General features: G+C 38.0%; 2 protein-coding genes across 5 annotated transcripts in view; one reads left to right on the forward strand and one right to left on the reverse strand.

Moving 5' to 3' along the window:
- Window positions 1–273: 273 nt before the first annotated feature.
- On the reverse strand, window positions 274–7,918 carry LOC129440451 (uncharacterized). Its single transcript, XM_073861130.1, has 9 exons — window positions 7,552–7,918; window positions 5,812–5,955; window positions 5,632–5,738; window positions 3,209–3,294; window positions 1,702–1,759; window positions 1,521–1,573; window positions 1,347–1,418; window positions 1,144–1,273; window positions 274–949 (listed from the first exon to the last, which is right to left on the reverse strand). The coding sequence occupies exons 1-9, from the start codon at window positions 7,637–7,639 to the stop codon at window positions 665–667; spliced, it is 1,023 nt and encodes a 340-aa protein (XP_073717231.1). The 5' UTR covers window positions 7,640–7,918; the 3' UTR covers window positions 274–664.
- A 658-nt stretch (window positions 7,919–8,576) lies between these two features.
- The window catches only part of lrch2 (leucine-rich repeats and calponin homology (CH) domain containing 2), a 104,389-nt gene continuing 86,743 nt past the window's right edge, over window positions 8,577–26,222 (forward strand). For 2 of the 4 annotated variants that reach the window (XM_055199743.2, XM_055199744.2), the window contains exon 1: window positions 8,577–8,864. In XM_055199743.2, coding sequence (XP_055055718.2) covers window positions 8,621–8,864 — 244 coding nt within the window. In that variant the 5' untranslated portion in view covers window positions 8,577–8,620. The remainder of the gene's footprint in view (window positions 8,865–26,222) is intronic. The other 2 variants (XM_055199745.2, XM_055199747.2) reach the window with 1 other exon arrangement.

Raw genomic sequence — 26,222 nt, forward strand, 5'->3', positions numbered from 1 at the left:
TGGCGTCTGAGATCATCATGTACTTCAAGTCATTGTTGAACTTCAGTAGTGAAAGGTGTGTTAAACAATGTGAGCCTGACCTCTGAAGAAAGCGTGTTTAATGCCACAAAAGGGCTTTAAATTCTAATTTGAATACCAAATAATATGATTTAACAAAAGATTAAACATGTTCATGGCATAATTTATGTATATGTGAACCATAGGCTAAGGCTTTTTTCAGCTGTATATAGTTTCTTATGCAGACAACAAGCACACAGGAAACAAACATCTCCATGATTAGGGTATTTTTTTAATATTTGATGTGACAATATCAAATGTAAAACTTCTTTTTTTGTGTGCATATTTTGGCTGTTTTTAAAACATGATTTTTATTACTGGGATGTACAATATTAGTGTCAGAATGCAAAACAGTTGAACAAAGAAAACAGTATTTACACAGTGAAAAGTTGGAAATATTTAGGCACTTCATTGCCTTCAGGTTACCACTGAAAAGCATATTGACCATTATTTATATTTTCTTTTAAAGAGAAAACATCTTCAGTACATTGCCATAAAAATCCCTTATTCACCTGTTTTAAATATTTTAAATATTCTTTTGAAAAACACCATAATCTACCAATTTATCTGAGTAAACCGCTGATCCTGCCACCAACAGTTGTGATAATCACTGAAGAGTTACTGTTCGATCAAATCCTCTTGCTCCTCCCCTTCCTCGTCTTGTCAAGCCTCTTCCTCTTGTGAAGCCTGCCCTTCCTCTGCCCCGTCCACCCTGTGCAATGTTTCCTCTGCCTCGTCCATCCTGTGCAATGTTTCCTCTGCCCCATCCACCCTGTGCAATGTTTCCTCTGCCTCTTCCACCACCTACAATACCTCCTCGGCCCCTCCCCCGGCCCCGCGCTCGTCCTGAGAACCTTAGGTCAGTGAAACGGTCATTGAGGGAAAGTCCCGTCTGCAAAAAAGTAAAAAAACAGATGTTTTAACTTTTACTGATGCACAGTTTGTTTAACAATGTCTTTTTGGAAAATATTAAAACTTAATTCCTTTATTACCTACTCGCACTTGGCCAATCAAATGCACCCAAACTCATCCTCGTTACTGAGACCTTTCACATTCTAAACATATCTGGCTGGTGGCCAAACTCACCTGGTTAGTAGTTGCTTTGTAGTTGAAGCGCAAAGGAATGCCCTTGGGTGAAGTAATACTTGCTCCTCCAGATGATCTGCCCCTTAACGCTGCCCCACCCCTCCTTGCCTGATTACCGGTAGTTCTGTTCCTGAAAGACAAGTAAAGGTTAACAAATAGGAACTAATAAATGGTAGTAAAATGTAATAGGTTCATTCACTAACAGAGCGACAGGTGCAGGTGTAGCATTTGGCAAGGAAACTGTCAGTGTTGAGCCAGATGATGCTGTTTTTCGACTTGATTGTTCAAGTGGGCGTGTGAGAAAATAAAAGAATTAGTTTATAGTAAACATGTGAGATTTGAATATGGAGTGATGTCCAAATAATTAAAAAACTCACTTTGTTATTGTCTGATATTTTTCTAACTTCTCAGCCCTTCTTGCGGCAGAAAACTGTAAAGAAAGGTCACATATCAAAGAGACAAAGACAACTGCAGATCAAAAAACGTTAAAGGTAGGTCAGTCCCACCCTATTAAATGCATTTTTTTGTTAATGTATGAATAAAGATTCTCCTCCTCACCCCTCCGTCTAATGCAAATGGTCTTCCACCTCTCTGTCCTCTTGCTGACAAAGCACCCCTACAACAGTAACAACAATAAAACAACAGCATTTAAGGCCCATTTGACACTGCAAGAGTAATCATTTGTCACGTCCCATTCACCAAAATGAATATGCTCTATATAAGCAGTCTGTGTGGTATTGAATTCTGTTCAACTGTACAAGATAACCCTGAACTTGATGGATATAGTTTGACAAAGAGGACTAAATATCACCCAAAAATGCATTTTATTTGTATACCATTTATTATCACCTTATTTAACATATAACATATTTTTTACATCTATGATTTATTTGGCCTCAGGTACATTTATAATAGATTTTGTACATATTGTAACATTTTTATTGTGTATCCCTACACCCTTTCATGGTCTAAATTCCTTAGAGATGATAAAAGCTACTCGGTCTAACTTGTCCAACTTCTGTTCTACGATTAGAAGATAATTGTGACCATGTCTGTAAAATCCAGGCTCATAAATGTAATTATGAGATTACGTTGATTGAGATGATATTACTCTTACTTAATTTTCGAAAGAATGTTTTTTGCTTTATGTTGCTTTACATTTTGCAGGATGATTATATGTAGAAATCAGTAAATCACAAAATAAAGACTTTAGCAATGTTTTCACAGGCAGGGTGACAAGAATTTGAGAATTAAATATAACCTAAAGCTAGGCCGCACCAGAAGTTTTTTGTAAATGTTAGAGACCACAAACATGATGAAAAAATTGACGATTTAACACTTTTGTTCCTATAGTGTGTGAAGTGCCGCTATGTGGTCATGACAGCACACCACGCACCATCACACAGATTAACTTCACAAACAACCCGAGTCTCCTTCGCTGAGAACACAGGAAATCTTGCTGCCAAACGTGACTTCACAGTAAACAAACATGGTTAACAACAGCATAAAGAATTAATGCATGAAATGGACTGCTTTTTTAACATCTATCTCACGTCTGCTGCGCCATGACTGTAGTTGTTATGGTTTCATCTTTCATCGGCTCCCTTTTTGATAGGGTATCGTTTCGTTTCACGTTACAATCTACAGCGTGTGTGTGCATTTGTCCACGGGGGTTCCCCCCACACAACAAGATTTCTGATCATAAATATTTAACATGTTGAATATTTACGATTTGCGATCGGAGAAGCCCCGACGTGCTTCCGAGCAGATTCAGACGCTCTTAACACTCAGCGCACCACCGGAAAATCTGATAAGATAATCGGTTCGACCACATAGACGGGACTTGTCGTAAAGGGGGAAAATCGGCCCAAATTCTGCCCGATTATTTTGTGGTGTGTACCGGGCTTTAGTCATCTCAGTTTTATAGTTTTTACTAGCTTTATGAATTGTTTTATGAATTACTATAAACATTTATTTTCTATTATTCAAACTATTTTTTTAGGCCCATTAATGCTCAAAGTTTATCTTGAGTTTTTTTTACGCTAGACAGGAGAGAGTGTAAAACCTGCTCAAGCCTCTTCCTCTGCCTCTTCCTCGTCCTCTGAAAGTCCCTCTTGATGTAAATGTGGTCTGATCAAACTGTTCACCTGTCTAAAATAAGAAAAAACAATCTCAGTAAGAAAACCTTTTTATGTTTTACACAACCCCTGAGCTTTCAATGAATTTAAAGAACAAGTTCTGTATTCTACACTTAAAGCCCTGTTTTCAGATTGTTTATGATGAAATAGAAAGGTTTTGACTGAAATTTGGACATATGATGCTGGTCCGAGAATTTTCGGGTGTTTGTTCTATCACCTCATTGGTGCACTGGAACAATCCTTCCTAAAATGCATTAAACTTTCGTTTACAAAGACGTGAAACTCACTGAGTGGTCAGGGGTGTTCACTGATATGCTTACACAAAAATTGCTGCAAAAGATGCTTTCCAACAGGTTTAATCGTAGTTTTTGTTGAACACCATTGACTTGTATTAGATGTGCTGTGAGGTACGGTATTACTCCGCGCCTGGAACTTTTGCTGAGTCCCAATTCGCCTACTTATACTACGACCTAAAAGTATGTACTGTTTTTGTGAGGAAAATGTACGTACTTTTGAGTGTGTATCAAAAGAGTATGCACGTTCTGGGACGTACTTCGATGACGTCATGCAACATGAACGACAACGTGGTTGCCTAGTTACGCACACCAAACGCAGGTCGTTTGTGAGGCGGCTGGTTATGATGTTCATGTGCAACAATGTGTGTAATGAAAGCTACTTATTTTAAACTCAAAATAGTTCAAGTTTATAGTATAACTATTGTTTAACGTATTTTATGCTTATTTTATACTTATGTATGCAAATCAAAAATACTGCGATGAAATTGAACCATGCTTTTACTTTAGTAAAGTTTAGTAACCATATTTCTTAATAAAGTTAACATTTGTACAGCCACAGTATTACTACAAATAAGTCAGTGTGGTTAAACTATGATTAGTGTAGTAAAAGGTGTTTATTTTCATAAGGGTTTATAGTAAGGTATAAATCTAAGACAGAAACATAAAAAGAAATACATAAAAAAGACACATGCATGACACAGTACTACAGCCATGGTACTTTATTTTCACAACATCAACCGAATATTACGAGACAATGAAAGATAACTTTAATTAGGGTTAAACATTTGAATTCTTACACTTAAAAGCTGAGGGCGCGTCTCCGCTGCTGCGTCTGGCTGCCATATTTACATCACCACAAAGCTCCTCCCTCCCGCACGCAATGGGTTGTGGGCAATATTAGCCGTTAGAGTGTGGATCGATCTGCACTTCGAAATCTAACCAGAAATAGTAGACCATCCGGGTATCTTTGGGATACTCATTTCAACATACTACGTTTGGGACGTACTAATTCTAGTTTCGAATACTATTTAGGACGGATAGTATGCGAATTGGGACTCAGCATTTGTTTGTATTCTTGCAATTGGCAAAGGCGGATTATCGCCACCAACTGGGCTGGAGTGTCTATTTTTCAAGCTCTCAACGGAAGAATGTACGAGTGTGAGGCGTTTGGAAAAATAGGTCCACAAGTTTACAACGAATGCTAAAACACCTGTTGGAAAGCATCTTTTGCAGAGATTTTTGTGTGAGCATATCAGTGAACAACCCTGACCAGTCGGTGAGTTTCATGTCTTTGTAAACGAAAGTTTAATTCATTTTAGGAAGGATTGTTCCAGTGCACCTGTACACCCATTGTAGAGGTGGGAGATGATGGAACAAACACCCGAAAATTCTCGGGACAGCATCAGACATCAATGTCCAAATTTCAGTCTAAACCGTTCTATTTCATCATAAACAATCTGAAAACCGGGCTTTAAGTGTAAAATACCGAACTTGTCCTTTAAAGGTGTTAATCGCACACAAAAGTAAAATAATCTACAGTCCTTTATTTGACCTTAAACTGTTCCAAAACTGTGTGACTGTGTAACACAAAAGGATACATTAAGGGGGCATGCACACCAAGAGTTTAAATGCGGCTGAAAATGGCAGGCAGGCGCTGACTGTAGGCGATTGCCAGCTTTTTTCAGCTTAACATTTTTCAATTCTCTACGCTCAACGCTGAAAAACTGCGGAGTACCTGCGCTCAGCACAGACCTGCCAGCTGTTGGCTTTTTTGAAAAACGCCACACTTCTATTGAAAACAACTGAAGACATACGCCAGCTGCCAGCGTAAATGCTTTAGTGTCCACGCTACCTTATGGAAAACTGACACTGCTTTTTGTCCATACAATAAAAGTGAATGGGAACTGAAGCTGTCAGACCCCAAAATTGAGCCTATCATCTCCGATTGTGTTACACAAAAGAAATAAAGTCCTACTCATTTTAAAACAATAGTTAAAAATAAAATGTTAATTTAAGCTGATCTATTCCTTAACAATGTTTCAGACAACACAAACCGTGGCATTAGCAGCAGCTCTGTTCATTGGACTGACACCACTTCCTCTAGACATCATGCCTCTTCTAGATCCCCTTTGTCCCCTCAAACCTCTCACCCTGCCAGGCCCTTGGGATAAATCTCAATCAGCAACTTTGTTTATATGTTTATCTTTATAGTTTAGAAACAGATGAGAGCTTGCCTTGGTACTGCTGTGCTCCCCTGCGTCCCCTCTGCTGCTGTGGAGTCTGGTTGAGCTTTTTCAACACAGCTGCGCGTTTACTCCTAGCTCTGTTGGAACCTCTGCCGGCTTTTTGCTCTTGCTTATTTAGCTTTATGATGTCATCTGCAAAAAAAGACAGTAACAGAATGTTGCTCATATGTTTTTGTAAAAATCTTTATCAAAGAATGTGTTAGATTATGACAAAATGAGTGAGGAAAATAAGTATTTAAACCCTGCTATTTTGCAAGTTCTCCCACTTAGAAATCATGGAGGGGTGTGAAATTGTCATTGTAGGGTCATTGTCATGTTGGAAGACCCAGCCTCGACCCATCTTCAATGCTCTAACTGAGGGAAGGAGGTTGTTCCCCAAAATCTCGCAATTCTTGGTCCCGATCATCTTCTCCTTAATACAGTGCAGTCGCCCTGTCCCATGTGCAGAAAAACACCCCCAAAGCATGATGCTAACACCCCAATGCTTCACAGTAGGGATGGTGTTCTTGGGATGGTACTCATCATTCTTCTTCCTCCAAACACGTTTAGTGGAATTATGACCAAAAAGGTCTATTTTGGTCTCATCTGACCACATGACTATCTTCCATGATTCCTCTGGATCATCCAAATGGTCATTGGCAATCTTAAGACGGGCCTGGACATGTGCTGGTTTAAGCAGGGGAACCTTCCGTGCCATGCATGATTTCATACCATGACGTCTTAGTAGGTCCCAGGTCTTTTCAGGTCATTGACCAGCTCCTCCCGTGTAGTTTTGTGGACCTTTTTTCACCAAGCTGCTTGGCAATTTCCCTGTAGCCCTTTCCAGCCTTGTGTAGGTGTACAGTTTTGTCTCTAGTGTCTTTGGACAGCTCTTTGGTCTTGGCCATGTTAGTAGTTGGATTCTTACTGATTGTATGGGGTGGACAGGTGTCTTTATGCAGGGACTTCAAACAGGTGCATCTAATTTAGGATAATAAATTAAGTGGAGGTGGACATTTTAAAGGCAGACTAACAGGTCTTTGACGGTCAGAATTCTAGTTGATAGATAGATTTTCCTCACTGTATATAGATATAATTGCTTTTTTGGACTGAGGGAGAAAAGAACTGGGCAGTACTTTGCACCCAGCAGTATTTTATGGCTCCTCATGTCTGTGTTTATTTGTTTATCTGTTGAGTGGGTGGGTTTACTATTTAAAGCCACTTTCTTTGTGAGAGTTCTGCATGGAGCTTTGATGGTCAAACATCATTGTATGCTGTATTCAAACAGCTTTCTCCCACTGATACTTCATCACATGGAGATGGATGGATGGATAGCGTGAGCCATCTACCCACATATCATTGCAGTATACTTTATGTAATATTATAGATGTGTTCTATAATTTTACCATAGTAAACTACTATACCACATTACTTACTATAGTTTATCAACACAATACAGCTATTACAACAGAATTCTATAGTAAACAAAGTGAAGAAATTACTATATGCTAGTATTCTGTTTATTGCGGTTTACTATAGTAATCATATTCACTATCACATATTTGGATTTCATTCCCTTCATTGTCCTGCAAGCTAAATTTTGATCTATGCATAAGCACGTTGGCGTTGCTTTGACAGCTGCTGAATCTATCTGACAGCTGACCACTGCTGCTAGCACTGTACGTAACTCTCATATCCGGTCAAATCATTAAAATAAGAACAATACAATGTTGACTTGCGATCACTTACCTAAAGACAAGTCGATTTTGTCCGCGCTTGAAGTTTGAGACTCTTGCATTTGTCCCGTAATCTCCATTTGTACTTCATTATCCCCCATTTCTTCTTCCAACGTCGCGACGTAAAGTTATGCAAAAGTTTCACAGACGTATCAAAGATGTGCTCGCGGAAGCTTAAAAGTACCCCAAAACACTGAAACAAAAATGACGAAAGAAACTATGAAACGTTTTAAAATGTATCCGGGTAAAAACTAGTTTCTTGTGGTCTGACCAGTGTTGGTTTCGATTTGCTGGTGGTTGGTGTGACCCAGCCCAACTGTGAATTGAATTTGACGACCAGTGTGACAAGAGCCCAAAATAGCGCAAGGTACCTATAGGCAGGTCTTTCCGGTGTATGCGCTTTACTTCAGATAAAAATTGAATTATTTCTGTTTCAAACTTATAACACTTTGTTACCGAATTAAAGTGTTTTATAAATACTTATATACCCTGTGAAAATAGTAACGTGAATGGACGGTTTTCTAAAGGTCTTTTTTTAATTTCTTGTTTTTCTAAATTTTTCTAGATATATGAATTTCCCCCAAAATCAAAACGTTGCGTGCCCAGTATTAATAACTCAGTTAATCCGCTAGGGTTCGCCTTTGAGCGCACTTATCCTGAACCACAAATCAACCACACACTAAAAGCCTGGGCACCACATCAGATGGAAGACACGCCCAATAAGTAAAGACTCTCTTCTTTGATTCTCAAACACATTTAATAATACCTAAAGTATACATACTGAAATTGTATTGTATAAACATTAAAAAACCTTCTTTAAAGTGATCTAACCAAAAGTAATAAAGTTTACATTGATAAAGAGCGAGTTTTCAAAACAAACGTTATTGATCTAATGATCTATTTTTTTTTAATTAAGCGAAAACACAAATAAGCTTTAAGTTTACCTGTCATACATTTTCGTTAAGCCTGTCCTCCGCCTCTCTCCAGTAGTAGCCCATCCCCTCCTCATCACATCTGTGTCCCTTGCGCATGCGCGGAACGACAGGCAGCCCCCTATTATTATCGTAAGAATAATTTCACTTATGAAAATGGCGGCGAGTCAGGGAGGTGTAGGTCCCGCTGCGGCTCTTCAGAGCCAGCATTATCCCAACGTCGCTCACTGGAACCCGAGCGTAATGCAACAGCAGCAGCATCCGCTGCACACCGCCCGCAGTCTGGAGCGCGCTTTGGAGGATGCCGCCTGCTCGGGGATGCTCAACATAAGCGGCAGAAAACTGCGCGAGTACCCGGGGCTTAACTACGATCTGACCGATACTACACTAGCAGGTGGGTCCCTCGGATGTGGGCTAATCTCCCCGCGTGCTCTACTGACCCGCTTCTCGCGATTCTTTCACGGAAGAACAGAGCAAATATTTATTGCGCGCTGAACATGCGCGCTCATTGTTGCTGTCCTTTTGGTGTTTTTACGCAGATGGATGTTTGGATACTGGTTACAATAGCCTATGCACATGGTGCTTCTACCGCTGATATCACAACTCCAGTGTTTCTCAAAGCAAAGCTTGCATCCAGTGACAAGCATAATAACTGATAAAATTAGACCCCAGAAATGCAGGCGTGTGTGTACAAATCTCAATTTCTACTAGTTGTTTTGATAACGTTATGTGGATTCACTTTTGCCAGGACATTTTGAATGTATGAATGAATCTAGGAAAACATGAACAACAGGAGAGAATATGCTTGAACCTATATGGTCCAACGTAATTCAGCAGGTTTTAACATCAAGCCTGCTAAGCTACTGTAGAAACCACATTGCTTCCCATCTCTACCGCAAACACGCGACTGAAATATATTGGACACAGCATTTTAAATGGCCATTATCGAAACATTTTAGATTTGTTGCTGGCACGACGGCGTTTTTAACGCTTCGTAAATCCTTATAGCGGCTGCGCTGTTTTCAGTATGCCAGACAAAAGATGCGAGCGTTCGCCTCTAGAACATGTCACGCGCCGTTCCTCATCCTCATACACATGCAACGTGCTTTAGTCATTGTAGTAACTATACAATATATACATATGCACTAAATCTTGCAAAGTCCATTATTAAATTATAGATATATTTATGTTAGGAATAACTATTTTCCCTATGCAACGATCCTTTAGTGGATAAATAGGACTCTCATTAGTAAACATACATTATTAACACATGTTTGAATTATTTCTGTAAACAGCCTTAGAAATGAAATGAGTGCATTTCTTTCTAAAGTGTCTGTGGTATGTAATAGTATGGTATAGTCTTGCCGCAGCAAACAGCCATTCAGACGTGAAGCAGACGGTGGGAGGAGGGATAGTAATCCATTCATTCATGCTCACTTTACACACAGCATCATGTCTACACTCCCATTCACTTACATTAATGAATACGTCCTTTATACAAAGTGTGACTTTATCAAATTTTTTGTGGTGAATATCATGCCTTGTGTTTAGGGCGCTCCGACTGTTAGCCAGAAAAAGCTTGTGGTTGTTTTGGACTCAACACTGGACATTCACTGGTTTTACTAGCTCTGTGAGGGGAGTCAGCATGCAGATGGCATCCCATACTAGAGGCTAGATAGTTACGGTCTACTTTGTGTGTTTGCTTTTATTTGTGTGTATAAAAGTGTTAGAAAAAGGAAGTAGTTGGATGTGCACCAGACTAAGCACCTAATGCTGTATTTAATGGGGAAGTGACTTTATGACACAGAATTTGTGTCGCTGACTCATGTGCAGATTTGTGACTGTGTTTTACTTGGTTCCTTGTTGTGAGAAGATAAGAAGAGATTGTTTGTGTGCTTGTTAGTTTTTGTGTGTATTTGTCAGTTTATCCAGGCTGGTGTATATTACCATAGTAAGCATCTGTTTGGTGTGTCTGTTTGTGCTCCAGTGACCCACTTGGCAAGCCAGGATATTATTGGCTAATGATTCAGTATGGCCTATGGGGGACAAATGTTTGGTCACAATCTTAACACTGGTGTACGAGGATTGAGGAAACCCCCCAATGTCCAATTTTAAAGTGTGACAAAAGCTGAGAATGGGAACTTTAAGCTTTCTGTTCTTCCATCTCTGGTCTTTCTATTTATTAGTTGTTTCTGAGTTAATGTTTAAATTAAAGTTATACTGAAAAGTTAGGATTACAGTAATTGAGACAGTAAAACATTAATTGTAAGGTATAAAACTGTAGCTAAAATGATGTACACACTGTCAGAAAAAAAACTGTACATATTATTGGTATCAAATGTATACATATAGGACACATTAGGACCTTTTTAAAGGGTACTGTCTTTTCTGACAATGCAGAAACTGAAGAAAACAGCTTAAAGCAGCATTGATTGACCTGATGGAAGAGAGAGGGGCTTAATAGTGACCACATTGCACATTTCTTGCACTAATTCAAGGAAAAAGTTCACCCAAAAATTAAAACTGTTTCATAATTTATTTCATGGAAACTTCATGCCCTACATGTAGATGCATGACTTTTTTTACATGAACAACCCCCCCCCCCAAAAAAAAAGGAAAAATCATCACAAAAATGTAGAATAAATTTAATCTGCAGACAGACACACAAAGAATGGATAAATAGCTAAATATGTTTCCATGAAAAATAATTGAATGTAGATATATGTAGTTTTTATATGCATTACATTGTATTGTGCATTACATTAAATACTTAAAATGGCTTACATTATAGGACCATTTGTGGTTATGCATGTGCATGAATTATGCATGTGTTCGTGCACGTCATGTTAGCTTTTAGGACCCCTGTATTAAAGGCCAATGCAGGTATCTAATCTGAGATGCTTATTACCAGCCAAGTGATATACATCATCTGTCAGGTATGTAAGACAATTTCCTGAATAAATATAGCACCTCCCCAAAGGATACTGCATGGGGGCAACGTGAGTGCTCGGGAAAGCAACTCTCTACGATTCACAGTGGACTTCCCACTGAGAAACATTTGGGTTTCAAAGACACACCTTTAGGGTGTCATACATTTGTATTCTTATTGTCTCAAAGCAAACTGTATATGAAATGCTACATGCACAAAGAATCTAAAATCTGTATCTTATTTGTTTTTCATTGAAATATCTCATTGCAAGTGGTTACAGTGGTCTCACCCATATAACAACAGAATACAATGTTAAAGTATATGTGAAACTTCATTCAATGTTAATAGACACCTCCCATTCCAAGCATAAACCAATCACCCACTGTATACAGATTAAGGACAGCCCTTAGTTTTACAACAACCAATCAGTACCAAATTCCTATATGCTTTGTTCTCTGGTTATTTAAGGAGATGTGTACAAGATTTAGGCGGGACTTTCAATATCTAGAAATGCACCCCATGATGCTGTATCTTTGATATAGCATCATGTATTTTTATTTTATTTTGAGGAATCTGTAACCAGATCTTCATCTCCTTACCAGGTATGCAATGGTTTTTCGTTTGTTTTGTATTTGAATTGGAATGTAAATTGGCTTCTGAATTATGTTTTACCTACCTGGTTAATAAATTGTTATGTTTGGATTTATTCTGCGGCTACGAAAGTTATTGACCTGATTAGTAAATTACGATGTATCCTTGTTTCCGCAACGTCTGAAAATCAGGCTAGTACCGGAACAAAATCCCAGACTAGATGGCATAGTAGTACATCAGCGGAGGATTTTGGAGATCCGACTAGCACTTGGCGCTAGTTTAAGTTAAATTAGATGCGTGGAGGCTAATTTCCTGTTTAGAGTAACAAGTAAATGTTGTCTGACCACTCTAAATCAGATGAGCCTCAGCCTCTGGTTATTTCAATATTAATCTATCTAAGTTGCATATTAAATTATGGCACGACTATACAAAGCTATCGTTGGAGAAGACGGTCAGTTTGTTTTATGATAGTGGTCGTGAGCCTCTGGTTAGAAATAAATATTGTAATAATTAAGTTGCACCTCTATGGGGACTAAATAAAGTATGTTCAGAGATGAGCACGCATAAAAGGCGGCCTTCTGAACATATGGTCAAACCTCTAGCAGCGACCAAGCCTGATTCGGTTGTGATCGTGGGCCCGCATGATTATTAAATATTAATAAACGGCCGGTGCGTGAGTCCAAAGCGACATGAGTAGCCGAATGAACGGATGCAATAACAAGTAGGGCTAAACAAGAATAACCAAACATCCACCCAAATTCTGTAACTGTAAAAGTAATCATCAATCCAATTAATATTAACATTATCTTGGAGTCAGATAATAATACAAAATTGCATAAATGCCTAAACGTCACTTGCAAGCGCCGGAAAAGACTGAACGCGCTATTACCCTTCGTTTGGATTCCGTCGTTGGGCCAAACGGATGGATGGGGCCACATTTTGCCCCTTACAGGTACAATGTTTTAGATGCGGTTTAGTGTGTGTGAGGGCTTACATGTTACACTTAACGTCTTTTTCTGTATTGAATCTCTATGCAAACCCCTGGGGTCATGACATCATTGTATTTTTGAGGAAGTGGTCATATAATGAAGGGGTAATATTTGTTACAGGAAGTGCCTGCGCTATTAATACCTGTGGCTGTGTTTATTTTCACTTTTATCTCTTTTAAGGTTACCTATTATATGCCCCTTTTTACAGGATGTAATATAAGTCTCAGATGTCCAAGAATGTGTCTATGAAGTTTCTGCTTAAAATATCCCACGGATATTTTAATATCATGCTCTAAATTCCCCTTTTTGCGAAAACCTTTAACATGTAAAAGTTAATTTGATGTAGCTAATGTGAATAACAAAATAAAATTAAAGGTCAGAAAAGGTCTATTTTTTATTATAAGTGCAAAACATACAACATACAGTTAAGCAGAAAACTAAACAAAAAAACAAAACAGATAACTAAAACAAAACAGTAATTGTGTATTGATATGAAGCAATGATAATAAGCAAAATAATAATAATAATTAAACTGATAAAATACAGATGATGATATTGTTATGAAGCAATGACAATAAGCAAAATAATAGTAAAAATAAAAATAACAATAAATTAAACAGATAAAAATACATATATGTAATAATAATAATATTTATAAAATGTATATTATGTAATAATACAATAATGGTAGTAATAGCAATAATAATTCTAAGGATTATTATGATTACAGGAATATTTTTTAATGCCCATAATAATAACTTAATGATTATTATTAATAGTAATAATACTAACAACAACAAATAACATTTTATAAAAGGATGGTGGTGATATTAATATTTTGTAAAAAACGGCAATAGTATAATAATAATAATAACAAAACACATACCCAACACATACCACACCAAATCCAAACTGTTTTGTGTCCGTGTATGTTCCTTTTTTTCTTGTCTCTTAGTTCTGAGAGCAAAGTAGCCCTCCAAAGCCCATACACCCGCGAACACCTCTATTACTGGGATATCTCACCGCATGCAAACTGTTGTCATGAGTTTTTTTTTTTTGCTTTGGGTATCATGAGAACTGATAACCTGTCCACAACACTATGGATATATTTTGCAATAGTGCTAAAGTTTGGGTGCAAATTACAGATGTACAAATTCCAGGAATTAATAAAACTACCATCAGCATCCTTCTTCCATTTCTATCCCTGTACATGATACTATATTTACATTTATGCATTTAGCAGATGCTCTTATCCAAAGTGAATCACTGCAAATGGTTTTACATTTTGAGACTGTGTGTTTCCCGGAAACACTTCATATACCAAACCCAACGGCTGTATATGTTTGCTTTATTGAATTTCGAGATCAATTGCATAACTTTATTATGTGTCTTTAACACATTTTGGTTTTGTTTGAGTTTCTCTCTTTGTTGTCTTATCTGATGTCTTGTCTTGAGATTATGCTGCAGAAACCACGCGTGTGCATTTTTGTTTATGACAACATCATAAGGAGCGTGTGATGCATGCACTGTTCTGTCATGCTGGTGAATGATTTCAGCTTCAGCGCGGATAGTGACAAGCTTCCTGATCTCTGCTTGAGTCCAGTTTGGCGACATTACTTAAGTTGTGAATGTTGATCTGCATTTAAATGCCTTTGTCAAAGACCTGAACCATAACTTCTGGTTGCGGTGACACGCACGGCTTCACTACGGCACGCCCCTTACGGCATTGTTTCTGCATTTTGTTAACACAGAATGCTTTCCGTAAATGTTACGACAATGTTACTAGGTCATCTTTATGGGAGCTATCCCAGAACATTTATGGAATGTGTTTGTGTTCACACAGAAGCCTCTCTGCCAATTTTACGGAAATTTAGGGGTTAGGGAGAGACCACAGCTGTAGGCGGGGGACCTTTCTGTCCTTCACAGATGAGCACACACATTACCACACATACACACAACACTCTCCAGAGACTGAGGTAATAGCATGATCTGACACGTTGGTCCCATCTGTAAGGTGTCAACTCTGGTGCACAGCATCATGGTTTTTGTAGATTGTGTGACAAATCAGTGTATGGTTTGCGAAGTTAATAAATGGACACACAGATTGATGGAGTGGGTACATGCATTCAGTTGTATGAATAGGCCATTTAAAAGTTGAAATTGAGATTTATATTTAAAACATGTATTATTTTAATGCTGTTGTGTGTGTCTGCCGGTTATTTGAAGTTTGTTTTAAGCTAATCCTGTGCTGAGGGTTTAAAATGAAGTGAAACTAATGAAGTGTGAGTCAGCTGTTCTTTTTAAGTCTCTCATTTAAAGAGTGAGTGCAAGCCTCTGTGGAGAGGGGACAGTCTAGGTTCAAGGCTACCGTGCCTAGTGTGTGTGAACACCTTAAAAATCTCAGAGTTACCTTCGTATCTTTTTAATATGCAGTGAAGCACCCACTTTTTAGATATACATACACAGGAAAGATATACAGGAAGTGCGCTTTACCCTCCCGCTCTATAGGTGGCACTGAGAGGCTGGTTTGCTAACCCCCACCCATAAATATGTATAAAGGCTAGATGTTTCGGCCCCCACTGGCCAATTGAGTGGAACTTCCGCATTTGGCGGCCATCTTTACAACAGGCAGCTCGCTCACTCATATCATTATGTTTTAATAGTACATGTACTTTTAAATTACCATAACTTGCTTAATTTTCTACCGATTTGGTTTGTTACAAACGTCAAAGATGTACCTATGACACTGCATACTTACACAAAAAAATTCATGAAACATGTTAAAGCATCCACATTAATAACGTTTGTAAGAAACCAAACCGTTTGAAAATTGGTAGAAAATGGAGAAAATTATGGTCATTTAAAAGTACCTGCACCATTAAAACTCAATGCTACCAGTGAGCGCGCTGCCTGCGGTAAGGTAGCCGCCAGGTGATGACGTTAGAGCCTCCGCAGCCTTTATACATATCTATGACCACCGCCAAACACCACAAGAAGATCGCACTCATGTTTGGCAGCATTGTGGCAAAAAGGGGTACAGCTACGGCCAAAATCTTGTGGATTCTCCTCGGATGAGCTCTGTTTTCTTCCTAATCCTACCCCCAAACCTAACCCTAAACCTAGTCTCGGGTAGCCAGACCTTCAATACTGAAGGTCTGGCTACCCACAAGGCCGTTTGACTGACATGTCAAACAACCAATAAACAAACAAACTAGACAAAAACAGTTTGTTTTGTCTAGCGTCACGTTTCGGGTCTTGGAAATTTCCCCAAAATTACAGACCGGCGTGCAACAAGTTGAGAGAAGATATTGCTTTTTGACTCAACTAACTGTCTCAAGCAAAACTCCTGAACGTCTTTTAGAATAGAGGTCCCCAACCACCGGGTCGTGACCCAGTACCGGGTCGTGGACAAGTTGCCACTGGTCGCAAGAACATCCTGAAAAAAAATGTGTATAATAATAGTTTAATCAGGTATTTTGTCCTTTACGAGCCGATTTCAAATAACATATCAATCATTTCCACTTCTATACAGGGCCGCGCTCTCTCTTTCTTTCTCTCTCTCTCTGTCTCTCTTTCTATCTTTACCAGCGCATCGGCGATCAAATTGCTGTCATTAAAGTTTGAGCAGACAGTACTTCTAAAACACAATCGATCAAAAATTTGCAAAGGTATGACTTTAATTTGATATCGCAAATGAAACTAATTGCAGGCTTCTGAAAAACTTAAAAATTACCCTTAAACTCTTAATTAATTATACTTAAACTCTTTTACTGCAGTAATAATATTTTAATGGATACACTTTTAATGTAGGTTTGAAAGGAACCTAAACAGTCATGTGTCAATCATTAAAAAGCATAAACGCGAGTCCCGTGCCTCCGCGCCCAACCGCAATTCTTCTGGCATCTCTCCTCCTCATCTCCTTCTCCTTCACTGCACATTGTTTTCCTTCTGTTCTGTTACTTGAACTTGGGGCTCGAGCCAGACCAAGATTCGAGCTGCCTTCGAGAACAGCAAGCCAAGTTCATTTACCGTTAATTATTAAGACTAAATGGGCAGGCAAACTCGTGAAAAAATTAAAGTAAAGAAACACAATCCGCCAAAATATGATTTTACACATCTATAGAAAATATACTATAAATAAAGCAATTATTAATGTTCCTAATGCATGGTTGTTTGTTCTTTACTTCGTTACACATTTCGCAAAGGAGGGTTTTCAGAACTTCTAACAGCAACTCAGCGACCCATACAACCCCTCTCCCAAACAACACCCCCACCTCCCCGGTTGCGAATTTTTTTAAAAAGCTGAAACTGCAGAAAGATGTATAATCCAGCAGAGAGAAGGCGAGGGTAGGAAATAAATCCACAGGAGAGTGACGACTAGACGGGGAATCTGAAGGGGCAAAGGCAGCAGAGAGCACAGATAATAATGAGAAAACTTTCCAAAAACACAACAAGACAAGAACTAGACTAGGCTAGCGGGCATGAACATACAATGACGAACTTGCAAAGAGCAGAGTAAACAAGGGGAATTTAAACCAAACCGGAATGGGCAAAAAATGAGAATTAGGTGTGTGACGCCGGTGAGAAGAGTCAGTGCTAATGAGATCACCAGGTGGGAGGCGCGCACGAGTGGAGCTGTCAAAACACAACACATAGTGAAACAAAGACAAAGCAGCCAATAAGACCGAAATCATGACATACAGTACATTAAAGATGATAAATACCTGTTTATGAGAGACGGAGCTCTAGATATAGATATGTGAATGTGCTATGATGTGAATGTGATAACCATGAAGTCTGTTATAAGGTCTTGATGCACTTTACTTTCTATTAAGTAATCTCACTCTTTAAAACTTATTGCACTCCATTGTACACTTCCCACCTGTGGTGTAATTTTAGTGAGTCAAAAATGAAAAAACTCCAAGTGGCTCTCAGGTTTCGGAAGGAGAACAAAACTGCAATCGTTCCCCGGTTTCGGACACAATATGTCTGAGAGCGTTGCTAGAGTACGAATATATTGTATTGCAATATAGAGCGTTTAAGTATTAACGCTAAATCAAAACTAAACAACAGATTTGTAAATTAAAAGGTTTAATTACGGCACTGACTTAAAGTTACAGTTGAAATGGTTACACTATAAATGCATGAAATGGTAAATAATACAAACAATTGACTGTTTCCAATGTATGTGAGATATTACCTGATAATATAGAGAACAGAGAAAGAAAGTTTAGAAGAAAGAAATTCACACTTGAGAACTGAAATCTAGGCCTAATGGCCCGAACCCCAGAACTTAGGTGAAGAAAGAAAGGAAAGGGGAAAAGGCCAATGCAAAGGCAAAAGCTAAAATGCAAAGGCCCAGAGCTTATAAAAACCTTGACCTTGATCCTCTATCTCTTGACCATGTGACTAAGCCTAACTTGATACATTCAAATTGACCAATCAGAAGATCACCTTTAACCCCCACTGTACCTGACCAAACCCAACATAATACATTCAAACTGACCAATCAGAAGACCACACCTTTAACCCCCACTGAACTGAATAAACAGCTGTAACAATAGTCTTTGATCACTATTAGCACAGGGGGTTGTGACAAGTTGTGACCAAGTAATAAGTTCCTTCAATTTTAATCTTACAGCTTATAATGATGCACTAAGAATTGTGCTTAAAATTCCTAGGTGGAGTAGTGCTAGTGCAATGTTTGTGTCTAATAATGTGCCCACTTTTAAAGCTGTCTTAAGAAATTTTATGTATAGATTCATGTGTAGACTAACAGGATCTAAGAATATGATCATTGTGACCTTAGTTGTTGTTTCTAAGAGTGACACAAGGTATACATCCTGCTTTTGGAAACATTGGACCCGTAGCCTGTATATGTTTTAAAGATGCTTCATCTGCATCATTCTTAATGTTTTGTATGTTTTATTTTTTTTTATAGTGTTGTCTCTATGGACCTTTGTGTCTTGAATAATGTTGATATATATTAGACCTAAACCATTGTTGCATCTCTTGCTCGTCTTTCTGATCAAAGATGTTTGTACTATAAGCAGGGCTCGAAATTGCGACCATTTTGGTCGCATATGCGACCGAAATTTAATCTGTGCGACCTTAAAATATATTTAGGAGCATTTGTGCGACTGCCCATTTTGTTGTGCCGCGAGTTGATTGTGATTCTGCGTGCTGGCGCTGTCCCAGGTTCAGTGTTCTCCAACGATACATAACCAATCAAATTTCACCATTAAGTTCTTGCGTTTAATGAAGACCGCAGATTGGCTAATATGAGCGTCAGTCATTCCTTGTTGCCGTGAAGCGCGGAAATGTGAAAAAACGAACGCGTCGCGAGCATGACGAGAGCGAGCCGATTACAGCCAAGGTTATTACTGTATTTTTTGACGACGATCCGGATTCAAATGTAACTCCACCACCGGAAAAAACGAGTTGACGTTAAACCTTTCAGAGAGAGTGGCTTAAAGATTTTGAGTGTCTCCGCTATGAAAATGTAACTTACTGTGTTTACTGTAAATCCTGTAAAACGGCGTTAATGGTGGAATCAAAACATTTTAAGCGCCAAACGTACCTTGCTTAAACATGGCGAAAGTGCCAAAAACATAAGACCTGTCATGACAAATGTGTTTATTATTGATGGAGACACCGACCTGTCTGTCAAAGTGTGTTTGATGGTGTATGTGCGCATGCGCTGGTGAATGGACATCCAACAAACATCCTTGTGGTCCATGTTGCTGTGGAATACGACAATGCTGATGGTATGTTTTTGTTGTATTTTTTAAAACATTGCCTATTTAGTAGTAAAAGCATCCTGGCAATGCAGTTATCAATACCAATATATATATTAGCCTTCTATATTAGGGTCACTTTTGTAATGTCACAATAAATCAGTGTTTTACGTGTTTGCTAGATTTTCTATGTAATCTTAATCATGTTACCTGTAATTGTTAAATTATTATTGCTGCTATACTATTTCAACAGCATTTGGGTATTAATTTAGGAATTTATGCAGCAAAAAATAAAATAAAATAGAAGACCAACTTTTAAATGCTGGCCATAAGATGTGTAAAGCCCGGTGGTGGTGTTTTATTTTTAATAAAATAAATCTATTAACATTTACATTGTAGTTGTGGTGCTTTTTAATTTTTGGATGGATGCGCCTAAATTTTTGCTGGTGCTCCTAACTCTTTAAAGTTGGGAGCACCAGTGCTACCAAATAAAAAAGTTAATTTTGAGCCCTGACTATAAGCAAATGGCAGGTCAAACTACATCGCTCCAGCAGCGCAGGTGTCACTGATATAAACATTTTTTTTTAGTTTATTCTTAGCTTGCTTAAAGTTCAGAAAACTTTAGAACTATTAGCATTGTATGCGAGAAGAGCTTTCTTAATTTGGCAACGCAGCCGCTTGCGCGCGCCCCGAGAAACCTCATGCGAGAGACTGCTGCTACTTGTGCACAGAGAGAGAGACCCATGGTGGTTTCACTGGTGCTTATTATAAAATTACACAAATAACTCGTAAAACAATCCACTCATAACAAATCAACATGTTTCTCCGTCACACTTAGTCTAACTTGCGGATGTTACACCCACTTATTTACATTTCACGGAATAGAAAAATCTGTTACATCTGACATTTTATTTCACGGTAGCGGAATATACCGTTATACCATCCAGCCCTAGTGTCAATATGTCATCAAGTATGTCACCAGGAGTCATGGGGATGTCTTTTGTATTTGATATATCTGCTTTTTGAACTCTCAAAGTGACGGATCTGTTGACTTGCATTATACAAGTCAAAAAATATCACCAAAATATTAAAGGGACTGGGGGTGAACTATCTCTTTAACTAAGCATGCAAAGTAGAAATATTATTAGATGCAAACAGTTGGCTTGTCCACCTTTGGAAATTTTTAATGCATCATTAATGCGAACTGGTGCTTTGTCATTTTAGCTTTACTGTATTTGATTGCATAAGTCTCTGTTTTGGTACAGTTGAGCTAGAAAAACAGTATACTAAACTGTCAGTGTACTACTGAGTGCTGAAGTTTTGTCCTGTAATATATCATAATACAAATACAGTGTTAACAATAGGGCTTACAGTTTCATGCACACACAGGCTTCTATACACCCTACATCAGCAAACGATTAAACATGGCCATAGATTGAGAAAGAGATATAGACCAGTGGCTTTTACTACTTTTGCTTAAGGACCCAGATTTTACCTGGCTTTAAATGGCAAGCTGAGTAAGGTGAATCAGGGATTTTTCACCTTACATTTATGATTTTTAAGGATAAGGTCATGACTTGCCACCTGTCATTGTTGCAATCTGTTTACATTTGGTCAGCATTTACTAAAGTGACAAATTAATTGGTGCCAAAATACTGCAGTTTGTTGGACATCAAAAACAAAAGGGATGAGTTTTCCATTTAAACTCAAAAGACTTTAAAAATTTAAATAATATTATTAAATAATATTTTTCCAATCTAATTATGCACAATTAATTATATCTTAATTACATTGTTTTAGCATTCAACGTCAGAAAAGATGTAACACCCATTATGTGGCTGCGTCCGAAATGGCAAACTGTGACAGTAGGTACTGAATTAGATGAAGTACCTACTCATTGACCATAGGTGCTATATAGTATAAATATGGATTGTATGAATGAATTCGGATGTATTACATCCACCATGTTGATACATCACCTAATAATAACAAATTATGTAAACAAATTATCTTGTTGTATCTTGCCGGAAGTAGTAGATCATCCAGGTACTTTTCATACTACCGTTTTTTAATACTATGAAAACAAGTTTTTTTAATGAATTTGGACATAAAACTAGCCTCGCCTACTGCTTTTTGCCTACTATATAATATGAAAGTAGGCTGTTTTGGACACAGCCTGTGCCTCAACCCACCAGTTCACTGTTACTGATCTGGAATACTAATCCACAGTGACAGCCAGGTCCAGTCAGTTTGTGTGTATGTGTGCTTGTGTGTTGGGTCCCATTCTTATCTTGAGAGGGTGCTGATGTGTCCCTGACAACTAGAGACCACAAAACAATAACCAACACCTCTCTTTACTAATAATAAGTAACTGATGTGCCTTTTAACATTATTGTAATGAAATTATCATACTTGAATGTGAAACAGTCACAGCAGTGAAACATACATTATGACAGTATCAGTATGTGCTTATATAACTTATAATTTGATTCTCCTTTGCTGGTCTTGTTTGTACACTTTTCGTTTGGAAACGACCGACATTTTATGATCTATATTTTAAAAGCAAGTCTTTGCTTGTGCACTTCACATATGAGATATGTTACTGTAGCTATTTGTGATTATTTAATGCTAATAAACCTGTCTATCAAACAGAAAACCTGTTTGATAGTGAATTTTTTTATTAGTGTTGCAGAATTACTTTAAAAGTCATGAAATATAAAACAACATTATCAGATGTTAACAGGGATGGTTGAGCTTTTTTGCTCTATTTCTTCTTCCAGGTTTAAAAATACACATTGTTGTAAATGTCACAAGTTAGTAGAAATGTAAAATGTGAGTGTGCCTTTACACTACACACTGTAAGAACATTTATGCTACTTGAGAGAGGCGTTCATGGGTTGTGTTTCTGTGGTGAAACAGTGTAAATACATTGGATGATTTTCACTGCGATGCTGTCAGGGCTAGACTCTCCCTACCAGTACTAAGTAGTAGTCGAAATTAGATTTAGTATCTCTTTAAATGCACTCAAAATGTCTATACTTTTCCATAACAAAAACTATACATACTTTTAGGGCATAGTACAAGTAGGCAAATTGGGATGCATGCTCGGTCAATCTCCGTGCATCTGGTTTACCATCAACTACGATTATGCTCGAGAAAGCTTAGAGGCTGGTGGACTTTGACCTTGTTCATAGAAGCAGTTTGCATCTAGGCAATAATGCGGTATGTTCTGAGGACTTCTAATTATCTTTAAACACGGTATTTTTCAATTATATTTGTCTTACTTATTTAAAATGAAATATTATATTCAGTTTAATTTTTTGTAATATCGCTATTCTTATTGCTAGTCAAGTCTTAATGTTTGTTACACTAGCCTATTATAGCATGTGCCCCACCCACTCCTCGCCGGTCTTCTCACAGCATCCATGGTCATTTAAGTTGCATTTTTTTTAAAACAATAGTGAGGTAGACTGGAGCTGAAACAATTTGAATACATTTTATTTATATAGCACTTTTCACAAGTGTTTTATTGTTTCAAAGCAGCTTAACAATAATAGATTCAGGAGAAAACACAGAAAAATCGTTGGACAACATAAGCAGCAGAATACAGAGGCTAAGATTAAATCGTACTAGCGAGCGTAGTAATAATGTAACATATAGAATAGGGTGCTAAGTTAAGCTAATGTCAGCTGATTCCACAGGGGTTGAAAAAACCAGTAGGAGAAAAAACATCTTGGTTTTTTTTTAGTCAGGAGGGAAAAGTCCTAGCAGGGAAAAAAACCTATCTATCTATCCATCTATCTAATATCTATCTATCTATCTATCTATCTATCTATCTATCTATCTATCTATCTATCTATCTATCTATCTATCTATCTATCTATCTATCTATCTATCTATTTATCTATCTATCTATCTATCTATCTTTCTATCTATCTATTAGGGGTGGCACGGTTCATGACAAAAATCCGAACCGTTCGGTTCGCTTCTCTCGGTTCGGAGCGCGTGTGCGTCGCACGGTTCAAAGGTTCATATGGCATGCGCAATGTAACCTCATGCCCTGGATGTGACCTCATATAGCATGTTTCCCTTTCGCGCAAAAGAAGAGGTGACTGGTGTGGAGTGTAAGTACTGCAGGTTATGTTACGTGTAGAAATGGCAAGTGGGAGAGAAAAGGAAGTCTGCCCGTTGATTGGTCAGACATCGGCTGGACATCATGTCGAAGGAAGTCCAGTAAATTAGTGGTGTGATGATCTTCACGGCAGCAGAAACTGGGTCCGTTAGTCTCATTGTCCTTGGGATCGATGCGGGTTCCAGACAGGCTAACTATTCAGCATAAGTTTATTACCCAGACGTGTTATGTGAATGCTTTGTTCCGAACAAGCTAACTATTGTGGGATAAGTACATTTACTAGACAAATTATGCAAATGCTTTGTTAAAATGTAGAAATGTCTTTAGTTTAAACTATGACTATCGAAAGATAGATTGCTGTCGAACATCACATATAGGTTCTTGACTATGTTGGATGGCACCACAGTGCAGCCAACTATAGGCAAGTTGTACTCTGACATATTTTGTTTGGAGCGATTCGGTTCAGTAATAAGTATCTCTGTCTTGTTGGACTTTAGCATAAGAAAGTTTTTTGCCATCCAGTCAATAATATCGCTTATACAGTCTGTTAACTTAGAAAACTGGTGGGTTTCGCTAGGATGTAAGGAGATGTAAAGCTGGGTATCATCTGCATAGCAGTGAAAACTTATGTTTCCTGATAATGTTTCCTAGAGGTAACGTATATAACGAGAACAGAACAGGGCCTAGAACTGATCCCTGCGGCATGCCGTATTTAACCGGGGACTGATATGACTCTTCCTCTATTAACATAAACAAAGTGATAGCGGTTGGTTAGATACGATTTAAACTAGGCTAATGCCTGACCACTGATGCCGACATAGTTTTTTGGTCTATTGAGTAAGATTGTGTGATTTATTGTGTCAAAGGCTGCACTAAGGTCTAGTAATATAAGAATTGAGATTTCACCATTTTTGTATGTTAAGGAGGTCATTTGTCATTCTAAGCAGTGCTGTCTCTGTGCTATGGTGGGGCCTAGAACTTTTCATACATACTATTATTCACTAAGAATGTGCATAGCTGGTTTGCCACTACTTTTTCTAATATTTGAGAAAGAAAGGGAGATTTGAGATTGTTCTAAAATTATTAAGAAGGGTTTCATCACCCTTTAAACATTTCGGGAGCAAACTTTTATATAACGTTGGGGTGATGTGTTTTTTCACAAAAGCTTATCCTTCTGTTCTTTGCGAAATATGTTTTTCTTTCTTTTTTTCTTAAAAGCGCATATGTTAGGGGACGGGCGGGGTTTGTTCAGAATTAAAGTCTGTACATTTCTATGGGGAAATTATGTCTATGGAATTTCCCATAAGACATAAAAACACTGTTTATGTGCGTGTGTCAGAAACACGAGCCCTTCGCCTCATGAAGACATTAAGAAAGTCTGTTGATGGTCTGGGCTGGCTATGATGACTTTAAGTCCCTGCATTAAAAACGCATTGATTTCTCAACTGTGTGTGTGTGCGTTTTGTAGGGTGGAGATCTTGCCCCTTCTGTTAAGCAGCTGTGCCTCCGTGCTGTTAGTATTGTTAAGCGATGAAAGGGGGGATCACAAAGAGGCAGAAATAAATTAAGTGATCAAAGCTGATAGCTATCAAACAATCTGATACCACACACACACAGACAAGAAAAAGGAAAGTATGAAAGTGAATAATTTCCCTCAGTCAGCTCTCTATGTTTTTTTTTGTGGCAAAGATACTATGTGGTACATGCACGCATGTATGCGCACACACACACACACATTGACTGTATACTTGAGATGCTGTGCTGAAATTAGAAATGTCGCTGTCTAGAAGAATCCCCATCAGTTCATCCCTCTATCGCTTCCTCTTTTACTCCCTCTCTCCCTGTCAACAGTTATTCAAACGCACACACAAACAAATCTGTTAGACCACCTATCTTGCATCATGAAGTGCTAATGCTGGTTCTCGACGTTTTAATATTTTGAACAGAATCAGATTCAGCTTTATTCGCCAAGTGTGCACTCACACACACACACACACAAGAAGTTTGTTTTGGTTACAGCTCTTAAATATAGTATATACAGTAAACAAAAAATAAGAAGTTAAATGTGTAGACTAAAGGTAAAAAAGTTAAAAATATAAATATTACACATTGTGCAGTTGAGTATACAAAGGTGTCATTGAGAGATGTTCTTCATATTACAATTGTGTACTCTGTACAATTTTATAGCCATAGGAAATATACATGAAAAACATGAAATATATGTGTATTTACATAGATTTTTAATGGAAGATTGTGCACTTTAACACACAAGATAGGTAATGGTGGGTGTGCTAGCTGTTTGAAATGGAGATGGCCTGTGAAAAGAAACTGATCTTGCGCCTATATGTGTTGGTGGTGCACAGTGATCTATATC

The sequence above is a fragment of the Misgurnus anguillicaudatus genome, chromosome 22, assembly GCF_027580225.2.
Source record: "Misgurnus anguillicaudatus chromosome 22, ASM2758022v2, whole genome shotgun sequence".
Lineage (NCBI taxonomy): Eukaryota > Metazoa > Chordata > Actinopteri > Cypriniformes > Cobitidae > Misgurnus > Misgurnus anguillicaudatus.